A 20,861-nucleotide genomic window follows, 5' to 3' on the forward strand; every position below is an offset into this window, starting at 1 on the left:
TGAGGTTGCAGCACTGACACCACTCGTTATAACATACCAATCAGAAAAAGACCTATTTCTGCCTACTTTCTGCTTTCTGTTAACCAGCCAAAATTCTAGACACACTGATATACATGGCCCACTACATTATGAATTTTAATTTTCCACATTAACCTTTGAAATGACACTTTATTGATTACCTTCTGGAAAGCTAAGTACAGTACATCCACTTGTTTACCAGAAGGACTGGTATTCATTGTTCAAATGGTTATTGAACTGGCAAATTGAAATTTATTTTATTTTAATTTATCCCTTATAATGTTACTTCCTCAAAGAATTCCAAAAGTTTGGTTAAACACGATTCTTGCACAGAATCATGTTGATATTGCCTGATTAAGTTATCTAAGTGTCCTGCTATAACTTATTTAATAATAGCTGCTGCATTTTCCCTGTAATGGATGTTAAGCTAACTGGCTTGTAGTTTCCTGATTTTATTTTTTTTTTATCTCACTCCCTTTTTGAATAAAGTAATTATGTTCACACTCTTCCAATCTATGGCACCATTCCTGAATCAAGGGAATTTTGGAAAAGTTAAACATATGCATCAACTATCTCACTAGCCACTTCATTTTTAAGACTCTCGGATGAAATCTGTCAGGACTGGCCTGCAGCTCCAGTAACTTAGTACCATTTCCCTGCTGCCTTTGGGACGTTACTTGTTTCTTCTGTGGTAAGGACTGACGCAAAATACCTGCTCAATTCATCTGTCATCTTTTTATTCTCCATTATCATTTCTCCAGACTCGTGTTCTCACATGGCTAATGCTTACTTGGATAATACTTTAAAAAATATATATTTATAAACACTTTTGCTATCTTCTCTTATTTTTGGCTGCCATTGTCATACTCTAATTTTTCTTACTGTTTTTTGTTATTCTCTGCTTTCTTTATGTTCAGTGCAATGACCTGATATATCCACTGTCTTTGCACAATTATGTACTTTTTCTTTTCTTTATGTTTTATACTATCTTTAACCTTTTCAATTAACCACGAATGGTGAGATTGTTGCTTGAAGTTTTTCTTATTCTTTAGAATGTACTTCTTCTGTATATCCCTTTAAATGTCTGCTACTACATCTCTATTAACCTATCCTTATTAAGTGTATCTTTTAGGACACTCAACAAGTCACTAATTTACTCTCAGATTTGTACTCTCTAGCCATTCCTGTCATGGTGTATTTATAATTTCCAGGTTAATATCTCTTTCTTTTGCCTGTTCATTCTTTCATATTATAAAGCAAATTCTGTTTATCTTAAACATATTGATTGGATTTGGTTATTAATAATATAGAGAACATCTTAATATTTACTCCTCAAATCTAATGCATTGTTGAATTCATCTCACAGAAGCATGTGATTGTGAAAATAAAAATATTATACTGAATGCTTTTTAAAAAGTAATAATTTCAAAATCTCAAGTGTCCTCGAAATTGGTAATGGAACTGGTTAGTTGGTTTCATTGTTCATTGTAAATTCTGCATTTTCCAGTTAAGTATAGATGTTTTCATGTCAATATCAATTTGTAAAGTGACCATGGTGTAATATTTGATTTAAATATTCATATTTTAACAATATAAATATGGTAAATAAGAGTACAAATTTATTGTTTCATTATATGTACTTGTATGTATGGGTGCTACATTTGCTCAAATCAAATCCACTTATATCCTATCAAAGATTTGTTTGTTGAATTTGAGTGAGAATTTAATTAAAAGTTGATGTGACACTCCCTGACACTAACTGTTGAGATTTAGCCTCATGTGAGACATGGGTATTTGTACAAGAAAATGGAAAGTTGCCACATCCATGTAATTTGCAATGAGAAATTATTTTTTAGAAGTTATTTTTCAAAAAGAGCTTCTAATTTTGGAATTGAAAATTTTGACTTGTCTCTGTGATTAAATATACCAGTGGGTTTGAGATAGGTATAATAACTGAGGTCAAGCATAATAATGGGGCGGGGGGGAAGAGGATCCAGTTATTTAGTTCCATGTAGGCACCAATGACATCGGTAGAACAGGGAAAGAGGTTCTGCACAGCCAGTATGAGGATCTAGGCATCAAATTAAGAACCTCAAAGGTAATAATCTCCATTGTTATCTCAGTTGCATGCACATTGGCAAACAAGGGTAAACAAGGTTAGAAAGATGAATGCATGGTTGGAAAACTGGTATGGGAGAAGTGAGTTCTGGTTCATTGAGCACTGGCATCATTATTTGGGAAAGTGGAATCTATACCTTTGGGATTGGTGTTCTTGTGAACTGCGTAATTGGTGAAGTAGAGCAAGTTTTAAACTGTATCTGTATATTCAGACAAAGGAGGCCATCAGTTTAACTGGCACAAAGTAACCATAGTAGCCCAAGCCAAACATAGACACGCACGGGAACTCCTAGAGCATGGTTCTCTACCTGTACTTCAATCAACAAACATATAGAATTGGACCCCATATGTAAACCCATACAGATCAAAACTGGAAAAACAGTACTCACCATAATGGATCGGACAGTATAAATTCTAAGCGGAGTAGAATAACATCGCTTCATCAGAGGCTCCAATGATGATGTCACCTAGCATGGTGACGAAACGTCTGAACAAAAACAAAGCAGCTCGGCAAGCAAGTCAAAAACCTCAGGTTTTTAACTAAATATGGGGTCAAGGGTCCAAATTTGGGAAGTTGCAATGATTCAAAGACAGGAGAAAAGGTAACAGAGGAAGAAATTATTGTGGGAATTCATAAACAGATGATAGGAAGATAGAAGAGAATATAGACCGAAGAATGAATCAGATAAGACTAGAGGTTACAAATAACAAAAGGTCAAAAGTTGAGGAACAGTATTTGAATTCACATAGCATTCTAAACAAAACAGATTAACTACTAGTGCAAAATGAGGTAAAGTAGTACTGCCTGTTGGCTGTGACTAAGATATGGTTGCTGGATGACCAAGATTGGGACCTGAATATTGAAAGGAACATGACATTTAGGAAGGACAGGAAGCTAGGAAAAGATAGAGTGAATTAATTTAAAAATCTAGTAGCACAATAGAGAGGGAAGACCTAAATTCAGGAAACTAGGACATGGAAGCAGTCAGGGTAGAGATGAGGAATGATAAAGGCAAGAGGTTAGTTGTGTGAGTTATGTACATGGTCCCCTATCAGTAACCTCATAGTAGGACAGGCTATCAAGGAAGAAATGGAACCTTTTTGAAAGGGCTCAGCAATTATCACAGGGCTTTTAACCTACATTTAGATTGGAAAAAAATAAGATGGGGAAAAGTAGTCTAGATGAAGAATTCATTGAATATTTTCAGGACAATTTCTTAGACCAGTACATTTTGGCACCAGTCAGAGAATTGGCTGAGCTAGGCCCAGTCTTGGCCAATGAGATAGGATTAATTACTGACCTCATAATGAAAGTGCCCCATGGAGGTGGCGGCACCCACAAGATTATTGAATTTTATATATATTTTAAGGGAGAATTGTGGACCCAAGACTTCTATTTTGAATTTAAACAAAGGCAATTATAAGGTCAAGAAAGCAGAACTTTCAAACATGAACTGGCAATCAGGAATGGGTGAATAGAAATGCCGTTGCAAACATTTAAGGAGGTATTCCAAAAAGCACAGACTAAATACATTGCAACAAATAAGACAAATTCTAAGGTGTGGACTTGCCATCCATGTTTAGCAGGAAAAGGCAACAATAGTATCAAACTCAAAGAAAAGATATAAAATTGTGCAAAGATGGGTGGCAGGTCAGAAGTTTGGACTGAATATTAAAAGCAGCAAAGAATTGCTAAAAGAATAATAAGGAGGGACACATTAGAGTATGAGAAATAGGTAGCCAAAATATATGTAACACATAGGAAAAATTTCTTTGGATATTTTAAAAAAAAGGTTAACCAAGTAAGTCAAACTGGGGAATTGGAAATGTAGGATAAAGAGATGGCAGACAAATTGAACAGATATTTTGTAGGATATGCAGGAGATAGAGTTGAGGTTGAAATCAAATCAGCCATGATCCCATCGAATGGCAGAGCAGGCTTGAAGGGTTGAATGGCCACTCTTGTGCCTTTTTGTATGGCATCACTAGCTAGCAGTTATTAAGATTTGTTGTGTTGTTTGATGTCCCTGAACAAGTCTGTAGAGAGAGAATTATTTCTAATAGTAACTATCCAAATTGAAACCGTATGCAATAATTGATTTCAGAATTATTGTTTGTCTACTATTTCTGAAATTTGAATTGTATAACATATTTTTTCCAGAGGATTTCCCCAATGGAACCTGGCTTGGAGATGAGAATAACCCTGAGATGCGGGTTAGGTGTCCCATCACTCCTGCTGATATGCTACATATTGCCACAAATTGCAGAACAGCTGAAAAAATGGCATTGACACTATTGGACTACCTATTCCATCGTGAGATTCAAGCTGTATCCAATCTCTCAGGGCAGGGAAAACATGGCAAAAAGCAGCTGGATCCTTTAATGATCTACGGAATTCGATGTAAGCACCATGATATTTGTTTGAGTATCTAAACCACTGTTTCTCCAATTCTGTCCTCAGTGTTGTTATAGTTACATCTTTTAACTCTCCTGCAAAGAGAACAATTAAGTGGGCTATAGATTGTTTTAATTTTTTATATTAATTTCAACCTGTCAATTTCTTAGTCGGACTAATATTACCATAATGTGAGACATCACGTTTATTTCTCTGTTGACCACACTGCTCATCGACCTCTCTGTAGTCGTGTGGATAGATTGTTTGTTTGCTTATATCAACACAACTTAAATGTACAGTTAACTTTTGTGAGGGAAATTCACTGTGAAAAGTACACTGCAGGACATTATAGATATATATTTATATATATATATAAATGCATACGAAAACATAGATTAGATGCATGAGTCAATTTCTCCTTGTCTGGTCTGAGAATTAAGATTGCATGTTAGCTGCTCCTGCTGAATTTCCATGTCAATGATTGTCCAGTTATCAGCACATTCTTCTCAAGCTGTATAAAATGGTGTCTCTTTCTTTCAAGGTGTAGAGCTGGATGAACACAGCAGGCCAAGCAGCATCAGAGGAGCAGGAAGGCTGACGTTTCGGGCCTAGACCCTTCTTCCCTGCTGTGTTCATCCAGCTCTACACCTTGTTATCTCAGATTGTCCAGCATCTGCAGTTCCTACTACCCTCTCTTTCTTTCAAGTCTGTTTCTTGTGTCCTAGTTCTGATGAGCACAAGATGAAACTGCTTGTTTCTTATTATAAAGTTTAAATGAGCAAATTTGAAGAAAAGCTTTGTGAAATACAAAGAAAGAAAGTATTTTGGATTGAATAATTTCAGAAAATTTAGGCCAATTTGTAGCTTATTTAAACATTGGTCTTTGATTCTTATCAATTTCCATATCGCGGCCTTTTAATATCCATTAATTTGCTATGGAATTGGATTCAGTAATGTTGCATGAACTCAGATTCTGCCTGCCCTTTCAGGTGGTTGTTAAGGATCCAGTGACATAATTAAGCAAACAACTGGGGAGTTCTCCTGTTATTTCTGGCCAATATATCTTGCTTTAACAACAAGAAAATTGTTTACTTAGTCAATTATCCATTGCTGTTTGTGGGAACCTCACGTGCACATGTTGTTTACCTTGTTTTCTACATTGTAACAGTGACTACACTTCAAAGATACTTCACTGGCTGCAAAGTTGTTTGGAATAGATCATAAAAGTGGACATCTATATAAATGGAAGTCATTCTAGTTCAAATGTGGAAAGGATCTAGGCATCAGTAGTCATCAGAGTTGACCAAGACATGAATATATGTATTAGACTGAACTTTCTGACCTCCAGTGACAGGCATCTTGTTAGTTACTGGGATTGCATGCCCACCAATTCCACTGGAAAGAAGGTATGGTTCAAAGGACAGAAGATATCAGCAGTGATCTGGTGTGAGAGTCTGGGCCAAACAAGCTTGGAAATGTTGAGAGGTCTGACCCTTAGCAGGTAGACCTTGTGTCAGAAGTCTTGCCCCTTTCCAGCTGGACCTGGTCCGTAGCATCTGTTCTGCGAAGAGACATGCAGTTGAGGAGAAAGCAGTGGGTGCTTCTGGATCTGTTGTGTGATGTCAGCTTTTGCCTCTCAACAGAAGTGTCAAGCAGTACAAGCACTCTCTGACAGAAGTAGTGCTAAGAACAGCAGCCTGTCATTGGCCATGGCTGGATCTCTTCACTGTCACTGATCAAATTGTGTTGCTTTAGAGCGACCCTCTTATGAGTAGAGGTTGTGTAGATTGGATTTGTATTCATTAGAGTTTAGAAGAATGAGAGGAGGCTTTATTGAAACATAGAGGGCTTGACAGGTTTAGATACAGAGATGTTAATTCCCCTGTCAGAGTACCTAGGACCAGAGGGTACAATCTCAGACTAAGGATTCACCCATTTAATTCCGAGATGAGGAATTTCCTGAGTGTCGTTAATCTGTGGATTTTTTTAAACCAGAGGGCTGTCTAAACTGGATCATTAAGTATATTCAAGGGTGAGATAGACTTTTTTTTTAAATCAGTAAGGGATCAAGGGTTCTAGGCATAAGGCAGTAGAGATAAGGCATATTAGATCAGCCGTGAACTCATTGAATGGTGGAACAGACTCGATGGGCTGAATGGCCCATTTCTGCTCCTAAATTTTATGATCGTGTAGTCACCCTTTATCAATTACTGATCAACAGATCCATGGGTTCTCATTGTTTACTTTCAGTCCCACCTGGAGGAAAGTCAGAAGAGGACAGGATGACTTTGGAATCACAATCTGCCAGTTCCCGGGATCACCATTTTTTCCCTAACTAGTCTCTGTTAAGCTGGGAAAAAATGGTCATTACTTCCACAATTGTTGGCACTGTCACAGATTCAGTGATGTTCTATCTATTGTGTCAATACAACATCAAATTATGGGGCTGAATTTGCTATGAGTGGTGAATGAAAATCAACAGTTGATGATTAGACTTGCCCAAAGATTTTCCATGAGGCTTTCATGGACCATCCAAATATTATGACGTCTTCAGGCCAACAGGGCAAGAAATGGTGCATCTCCTAAACTTTTTTAACTTGAGAATTGGTAATAAGCACACCAAAAAAATGAGCAGTGTAAACCATGAAGCAAAAGTGCAACCAAGTTCTGAAAGGGAAAGAAAGATTAGATCAAGAGCAATTAAACAAATAATGACAAATTTTAAAATTTAATTTGTTTCAAATTTTAGCATTAATTTAAAATCTAAATGAATAACACCTCACATTGGTTCAAGTTAATTTTCTGTGCCAATTTTCTTTTACAGGAATTAACATTTTTCAACCATCAAAAGGATATTTAGACTAGAGTTATTTGACTTGACATATTTTGTGGCAAGCTTAGCCTGAATCTATTACTTGAGTAGCATGAAGTTCTTGTACTAATGACAGTTGAATAGAAAACAAGATGATGTTTGAATAGGAAGTCAGATGACAATTTATCAGTTTTGGACAACTTATGAGGCACCTTTTAATAAGTTTCTAGATTAGCTGTCAAACTTGCACAAAATTAATGGTGTGTTTAATTGCAAACTATTTCATGGTATGTGGTCAATTTGAATTATTGACAGTTATTTTTAAATTGAAAAGTAACAGATGCATTATAAGTAATTGTTAGTCATCAGTTTAGAATTAAGATTACCGTGAATAGATCTGTGACAATAAGCATTTCAACATTAGACCAGAACACGCAGTATTTAAAAGAAAACTATTTTGTGATGAACTATGTTACTAAAATTATTTCCATTAGTTTCCCAATTTCATATTGGCATAAAAGCAAGCAGTTTCAAAGTAATTGTTTCAGCAAACTGAGAGTTCAAATTTGGTGCTTTTCGTACTTGTAGGTCACCTTTTCCATAAATTTGGAATCACTGAATCAGACTGGTACAGAATAAAACAGAGCATAGATTCTAAATGTCGAACAGCTTGGCACAGAAAGCAGCGTGGACAAAGCTTGGCAGTAAAAGGTTTTGCCCGAAGGACACCCTCGTCTTCAGTCATGAGTGGAACAGGTACAAAACCAGATGATGTATACGTTGCCAAAGAAAGATATTTCTAACATCTCAGTTATTTGTTTGTTTTTGAACTTTGAAGGCATGCATATAATATCATTTAATCTAATAAAGCAATCATACCTATTTTACTTATATTTTATAGTTTAACGTAATCATCCATTTTGCTGTCTAGAAAAGTATTCAAGGGGTAAGATCCCTTGGATATTGCTTTGCTGACTTAGCAATATATAAATCGAGGTAGTACTTTTCAATTTGAAATTAAAATGATGGAGCTGAATACATCATTGCCACCTTAGTTAGTCTCTGCTTTTTTATTCCTTTAAATTGCTTCATTTTGGCTTCTACTCAGTCCATAGCATTAAGTCTATGACTTAGTCAAAACCAGCAACAAGCTCAGCATTCCTCTTTGTTCTCTTTGTATTTAAACATGGTCATCCACTGTGCTCTTCTTTGTTATTGCATCCCAAGTCTATCTCCCGTGGATCTTTCCTCAAGTGATTGTTTCCCAGCTGTCGTAACAGATATCCAGCAATGGCTTTATCTTCTTCTGTCCTAGAATATCAGTTCTGGAGCGTATAAAGCTTTGATCTTTCCTCCAACCCACCCCCTACTCCCTTTCATCATTTATCAGTCAATTGACAACATTTCCTTTTCCATGTTTAACATTCTTGACTTTGAACCATCTCTTGGTGAAAGATATTTTGTCTGATTGGGAGGGAGTCATAATTTTGTCTGCTTGAACTTTAGGAAGACTATAGCTATTGAATTTGGCTGTTGCCAGAAAGTTCATACGTTGTCTCCTATTCTGTCCCAACTATACATGTTCAGGCCGAAAGAGGTCCTTGTTCTGTCCAGCACTGAGCTACTAAAATCGATGTTGATCTGAACCATCAACACTACAGAAGTTCGTGTTTGACTCACTTTCTAGTACCATGGTCAGTCAGTTAAAGGGTAATTGATTTAGTTCCACATGAGAGACCTAAGCCCATAATTTACTTCACAAAATAATTGACTATGTAGAAATATAATCAAGGCATAATATAGTTCTTGTAGACCTTTATTAATGAACCTTTATGTACTTTTACCGAACTGGTGAAATGAAACTTTTACTTCCTTTTAAGCTGTAGAGTTGCTGTCCATAGGAATAGAAGTGAATGCCTTTGTTAAACACTTCTTGTTGGTCTGTTTTCAAGCACTTTTTCTTTTACAAAGCTTAAATTTTAAGATCTGTTTTCTGTCACAGTATTTGGAAAATGGCTTAGATACTGGTGATCTAAGAATATTTTTAACCAGCCAAACAGTATTATTTCCAGACATAATTTATGTGCTTTTTGTAAATAATGTTTACCAGGCCCGGCCTTTGTGATTTTTACTAATTCCAATCTTATTTTGCTTTGTGTTAATGCAGAGATATAAATTAGGGAAAAAATCCTGAGTATCACTCAGAAGACAAGCAAAGTGACACAAGCTGATCTTATTCAGAGTTAAATAACCAAAAATGTTTTGTTAATTGATTATTCTATTACACCTACTGAGTGAAATTAAACATTTTGACTTTAAGGAAAGAATTGATGTAATAACAATTACATGAGGCTTAGTTGACATTGGATATGCAGAATCTTTGGTTATACTGTTGCTGTAATGCTATGTCAGTTGATACATTTAGTGTCTTGGAGCTGGTTAGCATAATGTAGTTGTGGCGTGGGGAATTAGGGCAACATTTTACATTTTTGAGTGATGAAGGAAAAAAGTTAATGATGCATGTAACAAGGATTAAACGTGGAAAATATTAAAGCAAGGACTTAAAGCATTGGAGCAAGTGTGGTGTGGTGCAGAATTTTTGGAGTCTGTTTCTTTTGCAAATTATTTCCTGCTAACCATTGGTAGACAGTCTGAGGGGGTTGTAGAATCTAATAGAAAATATTATGTAATCCACTACTGTAATTAAGGCAAGGAGGAATTTTGCATTGTTCTCAATAATTTATCCATGGATGCTTATCAACTGAAACTTAAATTGTTGTGACAGATTTCAAACAGATTTCCTAAGTATTTCTTTGGAGCAAGCATTGAATTCATTAAAATATATTATTAGCTGAAACATCTGTCTGTGTATTTAACTAATTTTGAAGTCTGGTCAACTCTGTAGTTTAACTGACTTTGGAATAATATTTCCATTGTCTGTTGTCCCATTTGCAGCTCTTATCATCGTGTTCAGATTTTTTTTTTCTCTCTTCTTTTTTCCATTGTAATTCTTAACAAGCCAACAGTAAATTTTTCAATAGTCGTTGAATAAACCTTAGATCTTTCTTCTTTGTCCTTGCGTCTTCCCATTGGAATCATCAGGAAACAAAGAAGCAGAGGCACTGGACAGATCGACGTTAAGAGCCAAATACACTTGCTATTGTAATAGAAAGCTAGCTAATTAGTTCAATAGCATTTGATTCCTTCTCTTCAATGAATTGCAAGATATTTTCAGAAGGTCACTTCATTGAAAAACTGAAATGACATTGGTCCAGTTTTTCCTAACATCCACTTCAAATTTCAAGATTAAAAAGTAGCAATTGTTCCTGAAATTTACTGTTGAGTTTTTGAGATCAAAGTAAGAAATCAGAGGTAAAAATATTGAACTAGGGTTGGTAAATCCTAAATAGGGTGTTCTGCAAAGAAGTTACCCAATTATTTTTTGTTCTTTAGATTCTAACAGACCTGTGTATTTTTCAGGCTTTTCCATTCTTCTTCAGATTTCCCTTTTTTGTCATCCTTTTTGGAATTGATACAATGAAAAGCAGGAAAAGTTTGCAGTACCTCATAAAATCATGAGGGGTGTAGATATGGTGAATCGCAGGTGTTTTTCCCTAGGGTGAGGGAGTTTCAAGACTAAAGAGCACATTTTTAAGGTGAGAGGAGAATTTTTTTTTAGATGAGGGGCAAATTTTTGAGTGGCTTGTGTGTGGAATGAACTTCCAGAAGAAGTGGTTGATGTGGGTACAGTTATGATGTTTAAGAGACATTTAGATAAGTACATGACTATGACATATTTAGAGGGGTATGGGCCAAGTGCAGGCAGTTGGGATGAGTTTAGTTTGGGATTATGGTTAGCGTGGACTGGTTGGACTAAAGGAACTGTTTCCATGCTATATGACTCTGACTAGGTCAGGCAACACGTTATCACAAGTTAGCAACATTATATGTTTCATACTTACAATATTTGTAATGTTTTGCTTATGTATTATAATGATGACGTTTACATGATTGTTCTGTTTTAGGACTGTATCTTTTGATATGTAAGAGGCTTATAGTTTGACATTGCATCTTTGAAATTAGGATAGATGTGAGGTTTCATATGATCTGTGCCGTAGTCTACTTAAGTGTAAAAACCGGGTGCTTATTAGTAAAAATCAAAGGGAAGATTCGAATTGCCTTACTGGAAGTGAGCTGACTGATATTTACATTTGATGATAATCATATTGTTGCTATAACATTAATCAAAACACTCTGTCTTGTGAAATCAGTAAAGATGTTACTGGTAAAAGGATTGTAAGTAGTTGTGCAGAAACTAGCCCATTTATTTCTAAGATGAAAACTTTTGCATCAGAGAGAGTGAATTAATATTTCTGCTTGGGTAATGGGGCTTAGGTATTTCTTTTTCTCATGGAAAATGAGTCAGGGGAACCTGGTTCAATGAAGAGTGCATAAGGGCCTGAAGCTGTGCCTGCGCCAGACCTCAGTCTATCAGGTCTAAACACAAGACTGAAGTATTTGCATCCATCTTCAGCCAAAATGGCTGATCCATCTCTGCCTCCACCTGCTGTCCCAACTTGATTAATTGTAGAAATTGTACTGAAGACTTGTATTCTAGAATTAGCCTCACTACTTGTCAAGCTGTTCCAGTACATCTGGGATCTCCCTAACTGTGGAAAATGGCTAGTTGTGTCTTGTGTATAAATCCAACCTGGCCAATTATTAACCTGATACTCTACATTTGATCATCAACAAACTGATGAAAGGAGTAATCAACAGTGCTATCAAGCGGCTCTTGGAGCAGAATAACCTGCTCACTGATTCTCGGTTTGGCTCCAACCTGGACTACCCTGCTGCTGTACTTATCGAAGCTGTTACCAAAATATTGATAAAAGAGCTGAACTTCAGAGGCAGGTCTTCCCTTGGCATCAACACAGCATTTGACCGATTATGGCATCAAGGAGCCTTGGCAAAACGAGTTGAAAAAAGTGGGTGGGTTGGGAGGGGAAGGGAGGGAGGGAATGATCTGCTGTCTGGGGTCATACCTAGCATAAAAGAAGCTGTTTGTGATTGTTGAGGCCAATTATTTTAGCCCAGGAACATCTCCACAGGAATTTTTCAGGAAATTGTAGAAATAGTACTGAAGACTTGTACTGTAGAACTAGCCTCACTCTTTGTCAAACAACCAACTAACCACCATTAGATGCTTTTTCAGTGACTGTCCCTTCATCATAGGATCAGACAGAACCTTCCAAACCCATGACCTCTACCACCTAGAAGGCTATAGGGCAGTAGATGCATGGGAACATCACCACCTACAAGATTCCTTTCAAGCTAACACCATCCTGACTTGGAACAATGCTGATGTTCCTTCACTGCCACTGGGCCAAAGTGCTAAAACTCCCTTTCTAGCAGCACTGTTGGTATTTCTACACCCCAAGAACTGTAGCAGTTCAAGAAGGCAACTCACCACCACCTTCTCTAGAGCAGTTGAGGACTGCAATAAATGCTGACCTAGTGAATGATGTCCACAGCCTAAGAGCATAAAAGATTGTAAAATTCAGTAGTTAAGTCACTCAATTCCAATAATCATGCACCATCTTCAGAAATGAAGACTGATATTAAGTACTCATTCAATATTTCCACTATGCTGGATGACTCCTTCGTAGCTATTTTTTAATGGCTCAGTGCAATAGTTGACGGCTCAATGCAATAGTTGACAATTCTCGAATCTCTAAATAACTGAAAAGCTTGTCCCATTACTTTCAAAGTTGCCTCTGATACACTCTTCAATTGGAATTTTTGTTGATCTATTATAGTCCTTGTTTTCTTTAACCAGTTTTTGTACTTGACTTGATTTTGCTGAGTATTGGTGCCATTCTGTTATTTTTGAAGTGCAGTTAAATAGCTTAACAATTGGGTAAATTAAAAATGCAGATTTTTTAATGAATTTCATATCATTGCCAAAAGACAGATTAGAGAAATAGAAAAGCAAGAAAATAAAGCTGATAATAAAGTAACCCAGGAAGAAAAGTGAAAAATTGCGCAAATTTTGAGTTTGACAAAGTGACATTTGAAAGCCTATTAATGGAGAGTAGGTAGGATGAAGAATCACTTGCAGAAGTAAGGGTATGATAACCAAGGTTGGAAAATATAATGGAATCTTTATTACAGTATTTAGCATTAGAAAATGCTGATTGTTCCTCTTCTAGGAGTTGAAGAGAATTTGAGAAAATCAGTACTTAAATAGCCATTGTGAATGCCCTATTGGGTAAGCATACTGATTGGTCACAAGCATGGAATAAAAGGTGAGCAGAATGGTGATAGTTAAGACACACATATGAAGAAGGAACACGAGTAGGCTGCTCGGCCCTTTGAGCTTGATCCACCATCCAATAAGATTATGGCTGATCTAATTATAACCTCAACTTTACATTCTCGCGTATCGCTGATGATCTTTCATCCCTTTGGTAATCAAGATTCTATCTACCGCTGTCTTAAAAATATTTAAAGATTCTCCATCCACAGCCTTTTGAGGAGGGAAATTTCTAACACTGTGAACCCTCAGAGAATAATTTTTTTCCTCATCTGTATTAAATGTGTGACCCCCTTATTTATAAGCTATGACCCCTTGTTACAGATTTTCCCACAAGAAGAATAATCCTTTCCACACCCACCCAGTCAAATCCTCTCAGGACCTTTTATGTTTCAGTTCAGTCACCTCTGACATGAAGGAATGATGAATGTTTCAGCAGTGCATGACATGAAACAGGACAAATGTCAAATGATGTTATGCAGGTGGAAATTGATTATTTAAAAAATGTTGTGAATGGACTAAATTAATCACAAACTGTTAAAGTTGGGATCTGTAACCAGGAAATTGAGTTTGGAATGGGGACTGAAAATAATGGCTTCAGAGTGTTGAAGTCAACCATAAATGGGGGAGGCGATGGTCTAGTGATTTTATTGCTAGACTATTAATCCAAAACTCAGTTCATGTTCTGGGGACCCTGGTTCAAATCCTGTCCTGGCAAATAGTGGAACACAATTCTGTAATAACTTGGAATTAAAAATCTACTGACCATGAAACCATTGTCGATTGTTGGAAATACCCATCTGGTTCACTAATATCCTTCAGGGAAGGAAATCTGCCATCCTCACCTGGTCTGTCCAGACCCACAGCAATGTGGCTGACTCTCAACTGCTCTCTAAAATGGTCTAGCAAACCACTCAATTTGTAGGCAACTAAGGATGGGTAATAAATGCTGGCCAGCCAATGATGTCCATGTCCCAGAAGTGAATTTTAGAAAAGGAAGAATATGAAATATTAACAAATTGTTCATAATATGCAAGAAGTTAACCAACCTGAAAGACTTAGGTTATCATTTTTGGCTCCAATGAAGCACTTTGGGATAAGGAGAAAATTCATTACAAATAAATTGATAGTGGTGATAGTTAGTTTGATAGGAGCAACAGCATAACATTAGAACATAGGTAGGAGCAGGAGTAGACACACATAACCTGTCAAGTCTGCCCCACCACTTAATATGATAATGGCTGATCTTCTGTCTCAATTCCATTTTCTTGTTCAGCCCCATTTCCCTTGAATCAATGAAAAATTTTTCTTGCTTGGTCTTAAATATTTTCACTGAGTCAGCCTTAGGATAAAGAATTCCAAAAAATTATAAACCTTCCAGTGAAACTATTTCTTTTCATTTAAGTCTTAAATGTTTGATCCCTCATCCTGAGACACTGTTCCTATGTTCTAGATTCCGCAGATTAGGGGAACAGCCTCTGTTTCTAACATGCCAAGCCCTTTTCTCATCATATATGTTTTAAGGAGATAACCTCTCATTCTTCAATGTTCCAAAGACTGTACACCCAATTTTACTCAGCCTGTCAATCTAGTGAACCTTCACTGTACCACCTCCAAGACAAATAAAGCCTTCCTTATGGGTGAGGACCAAAACTGCAGTTTCATCAAAGCACTGAACATGTGTATGTAGCAAGACTTCCTAATTCTTGTATTCCAGTCCCCTTGCAAAAAGTGCAATGTGTGGTATAACTTCATAATTCTTTGCTGTATTTGCATGTTAATTTTACCTTTCCTAAATGAGTGTATTCATTTTTTTTGGATGTCAGCATTTGCAAGTTTAATGCTTTTCAAAAATATTTTGATTTTCAATTCTACTTCTAAAGTGAATAACTGACCAATGCTCCAGGAACCAGCCCTGCTGTTGCTGTTACTGTTGTTCTCACATTTATAAATAGAATAGATGGGTTAGTTACCAAAACACCTATGCACAATGCAGTGGAAGTAATTTCTTTAGAAGAAATTGTAGAAGGCTTTAATTTCAAGGTTTATTAAGGCAAGATGTTTATTTCATCAATTTGTGAGGAATGGTAAGATCTAGGATCTCTAAGGTTTTGGAGTAGATCTGTAGCTCGGGTTGTGGGTGTTGAGGTTGGTTGGCTCACCGAGCTGGTTTGTTGTTTTGCAGACATTTCGTTACCATGCTTGGTAACATCCTCAGCGCGGCCTCCGATGAAGCGTCAGCATGTTTTTCCCGCCTGGCTTTTAAACTCTGGGGTCCGTTGAGATGGATCGCCTCACTTCCAGTTTTCCTTGGTAGTGGAATGTATATGGGGTCGAGTTCAATGTGTTTATTAATATCATGCTTCGTGGAGTGCCATGCTTCCAGGAATTCTCGTGCTTGTCTCTGCCTAGCCTGTCCCCGGATCTTGGTGTTGTCCCAGTCGAAGTCGTGGTTCTCCTTGTCCATGTGGATTGAGATGAGTGAGTATTGGTCATGTCTTTTTGTAGCCTGTTGGTGTTCATGTACTCTTGTTGTTAGTTTCCTTCCTGTTTGTCCGATTGTAGTGTTTCTCGCAGTCTCTGCAGAGGATTTTGCAGATGACATTGATCCTGTCCATGGCGGGGAGTGGGTCTTTAATTCGGGTGAGCAGTTGTCGTAGGGTTGACGTGGGCTTGTGTGCCACTCTGATGCCCGCGGTCATAGGAGACTTGTGGTGAGTTCCGACGTGTTCCTGACGTAGGGTAGTGTGATGAGTGTGTCGGGGCGTGTAGAGTCTTTCTGATGCTGTTCTTGTAGGCATCTTCTGACCCAGTTCTTTGGATATCCATCATTATCCTTGAACACTTGGAAGAGGTATTCTTCTTCCTCTTGGCGTAGTTCCGTGTTGCTGCAGTGTGTTGTTGCCCTTTTAAATAGTGTTCGCACGCAGCTTCGTTTGTGTGTGCTGGGATGGTTACTTTTGAAGTTCAGGACTAGGTCTGTGTGTGTGGCTTTTCGGTGTACTTTCGTTTGCAGTTCCCCATTTGTCTTGCGCTCTACCGTGACGTCCAGGAATGGGAGCTGTTGGTTCTTCTCCTCCTCTCTGGTGAATCTTATTCCGGTGAGGGTGTTGTTCATAAGTTTGTGTGTCTCTTCTAATTTAGTCCGTTTAATGATGACAAAGGTGTCGTCTACGTAGCGTATCCACAGTTTGGGTTGGATTTACGGGAGGGCGGTCCTTTCCAGTCTTTGCATCACTGCTTCTGCTATGAGTCCGGAGATAGGTGATCCCATGGGTGTCCCGTTGATTTGCTCGTATGTTTGGCCGTTGAAGGTGAAGTGGATGGTCAGGCAAAGGTCCAATAGTTTGAGCATGTTGTCCTTGGAGATGGTTTCACTGGAGCCGTGTTCTTGTTCAAGTAGTGTTGTCATTGTCCCCCTTGCTAGTGGTATGTCTATTGATGTGAATAGGGCAGTGACATCAAACAATATCATGGTCTCTTCATCTTCTATCTTTATGTCTTTGATGGAGTTGAAGAATTCTTGGGCTGAGCGGATAGAGTGGGGTGACTTGTTGACTAGGTGCCTGAGTCTTCTTTGAGGTTCTTTGGCTGGTCTGTGCGATGGAGTGCCTGGTAGGGAGACTATGGGTCTGAGGGGACTTCCGGCTTGTGAACTTTAGGGAGGCCGTAGAATTGAGGTGTGTTGGTTCCTTCGGGTTTCATTTTTAAGAAGTCTGTTTTGTTGATCTGTCCTGTTTGTTTAAGTCTTTGTAGCATGTAGAGGATTTTGTTGCCTAGTTGCGGTGTCGGGTCAGTCTGTACTGGCCAGTATGTGTTCTCGTCGACGAGCAGTGCTTGTGCCTTGGAGATGTAGTCCCTTTTATTCATTATCACTGTCAAGCGCCCTTTGTCTGCAGGTAGTATTGTGATGTTCTTGTCCTTCTTTAATCCGTCCAGGACTTGTCTTTCCCGTGTGTTGAGGGTGTTGAGTTCACTCCTTCTGGTTAGTGTCGGGACTACTGTCTGTCTTATGGTTTGTTGTGTTTCTTCGTTGATATTGTTGGTCTTGAGTGTGGCTTCCAGTGTAGCTAGGAATTCCGTTTTTGTTGGCGTCCCTGTAGTTGTAGTTCCTAGCTACAATGGAAGCCACAGTCAAGACCAACAATATCAACGAAGAAATACAACAAACCATAAGACAGACAGGAGTCCCGACACTAACCAGAAGGAGTGAACTCAACACCCTCAACACACGGGAAAGACAAGTCCTGGACGGATTAAAGAAGGACAAGAACATCACAATACTACCTGCAGACAAAGGGCGCTTGACAGTGATAATGAATAAAAGGGACTACATCTCCAAGGCACAAGCACTGCTCGTCGACGAGAACACATACTGGCCAGTACAGACTGACCCGACACCGCAACTAGGCAACAAAATCCTCTACATGCTACAAAGACTTAAACAAACAGGACAGATCAACAAAACAGACTTCTTAAAAATGAAACCCGAAGGAACCAACACACCTCAATTCTACGGCCTCCCTAAAGTTCACAAGCCGGAAGTCCCCTCAGACCCATAGTCTCCCTACCAGGCACTCCATCGCACAGACCAGCCAAAGAACCTCATAGAAGACTCAGGCACCTAGTCAACAAGTCACCCCACTCTATCCGCTCAGCCCAAGAATTCTTCAACTCCATCAAAGACATAAAGATAGAAGATGAAGAGACCATGATATTGTTTGATGTCACTGCCCTATTCACATCAATAGACATACCACTAGCAAGGGGGACAATGACAACACTACTTGAACAAGAACACGGCTCCAGTGAAACCATCTCCAAGGACAACATGCTCAAACTATTGGACCTTTGCCTGACCATCCACTTCACCTTCAACGGCCAAACATACGAGCAAATCAACGGGACACCCATGGGATCACCTATCTCCGGACTCATAGCAGAAGCAGTGATGCAAAGACTGGAAAGGACCGCCCTCCCGTAAATCCAACCCAAACTGTGGATACGCTACGTAGACGACACCTTTGTCATCATTAAACGGACTAAATTAGAAGAGACACACAAACTTATGAACAACACCCTCACCGGAATAAGATTCACCAGAGAGGAGGAGAAGAACCAACAGCTCCCATTCCTGGACGTCACGGTAGAGCGCAAGACAAATGGGGAACTGCAAACGAAAGTACACCGAAAAGCCACACACACAGACCTAGTCCTGAACTTCAAAAGTAACCATCCCAGCACACACAAACGAAGCTGCGTGCGAACACTATTTAAAAGGGCAACAACACACTGCAGCAACACGGAACTACGCCAAGAGGAAGAAGAATACCTCTTCCAAGTGTTCAAGGATAATGATGGATATCCAAAGAACTGGGTCAGAAGATGCCTACAAGAACAGCATCAGAAAGACTCTACACACCCCGACACACTCATCACACTACCCTACGTCAGGAACACGTCGGAACTCACCACAAGTCTCCTATGACCGCGGGCATCAGAGTGGCACACAAGCCCACGTCAACCCTACGACAACTGCTCACCCGAATTAAAGACCCACTCCCCGCCATGGACAGGACCAATGTCATCTACAAAATCCTCTGCAGAGACTGCGAGAAACACTACAATCGGACAAACAGGAAGGAAACTAACAACAAGAGTACATGAACACCAACAGGCTACAAAAAGACATGACCAATACTCACTCATCTCAATCCACATGGACAAGGAGAACCACGACTTCGACTGGGACAACACCAAGATCCGGGGACAGGCTAGGCAGAGACAAGCACGAGAATTCCTGGAAGCATGGTACTCCACGAAGTATGATATTAATAAACACATTGAACTCGACCCCATATACATTCCACTACCAAGGAAAACTGGAAGTGAGGCGATCCATCTCAACGGACCCCAGAGTTTAAAAGCCAGGCGGGAAAACACGCCGATGCTTCATCGGAGGCTGCGCTGAGGATGTTACCAAGCATGGTAACGAAATGTCTGCAAAACAACAAACCAGCTTGGTGAGCCAACCAACCTCAAGATCTAGGATCATCCAATGGGTGGTCAGATTTTTTTCACCAAGGCGTAGAAACTGGACAATAGTCATCCATGAAAAGTTCGTATGGACCTGTAGCATTCTGTTTAGAGTGGGTTTAGTTGAAACAGTAACTTAGGAAAACCATGGAGAAAATATCAGAATGTGTCTTACTTTAAAAATTACAAAATGTCAAGTTTGTGAATAAAAGTGTTTTTATATTTAAAACTTGTTGCATGCAGTTTTCTTCCTCTTCTCTTTATCAAGGTGGAATGCAAGGATCAGTGTCGTCTCCTGGAGATTTACAGCAGAATCAGGCACAGACACTCCACTATGCATTAGCAAATGCTCAGCAGGTTCATATTCATCGTATAGGGGAGGATGGACAAGTTCAACAAGTAGTGAGTATTTTCAAGATACATCACAGAAAAATTAATAAATCATAAGGTTGATTCCATTATTCTTGAATTAGAGATTATCATTTCAATATTGCAGCTGCATATTTAGTTTATCCTCTCTTTACATTCATCTTTCTCGTTGAGAAACTTGGAATTGCAGAATTTACTTGTGTTCCCATTATATTCAAATATATTTATATGGCATGGGTCACATGGTCATTTCTCAAGGAAGGCATTGCTCTGAACTATGAGTCCATGCAAGCTTTCTGTAGAGCAATCCAGTCACTCCCATTCTCCCATTATTTCTCTGTGGCCTTACAAGTTTATTTCATTTTAAAATCGTAGATTGCCTCTAAGACCACCACTAACATTTGCAATATGTTCCAAGTCATTGCCACTCACTGATTTAATAAAGAAACTGACTTTCTCAACTACTGCATGTATTGTTTGCCTAAAAACTTAAATCTCTGTTTGCTAGTCCTTATACCATCAGATAATGGGAAAAAAACTTCTCATTCTCTTATCTTATCCTGTCATGAACTTGCACAGCTGTATCAGCATTAAATTCAGTCTGTCAATTGGCTGCTTCCTCCCTTGTCCTAGTATGTCCTGTGCAGTTATCTGGGATGATACTCACTTTGGCATACCTCAAAATTTGGCAATGTTAGCAAATTTTGAAGTTTTAGCTCTTTATTTCAGTACCCAAATCATTTATACATATCAAAAAGCAGTGATCTTAAGACTGACCCTTAGGGAACACCAATGTT

The 20,861-nt window shown here is 38.5% G+C and overlaps 1 protein-coding gene across 1 annotated transcript in view; it reads left to right on the plus strand.

Moving 5' to 3' along the window:
* LOC109912430 (BTG3 associated nuclear protein) overlaps positions 1-20,142 on the plus strand; it is a 110,782-nt gene extending 90,640 nt beyond the window's left edge. The window contains exons 7-9 of the mRNA XM_048605975.1: positions 4,298-4,537; positions 7,932-8,099; positions 19,964-20,142. Of these exons, the coding sequence (XP_048461932.1) occupies positions 4,298-4,537; positions 7,932-8,099; positions 19,964-20,142 (587 nt within the window). The remainder of the gene's footprint in view (positions 1-4,297; positions 4,538-7,931; positions 8,100-19,963) is intronic.
* Positions 20,143-20,861: the final 719 nt, after the last annotated feature.

Source organism: Rhincodon typus, chromosome 15, assembly GCF_021869965.1.
Source record: "Rhincodon typus isolate 14 chromosome 15, sRhiTyp1.1, whole genome shotgun sequence".
Classification (NCBI taxonomy): Eukaryota; Metazoa; Chordata; class Chondrichthyes; order Orectolobiformes; family Rhincodontidae; genus Rhincodon; species Rhincodon typus.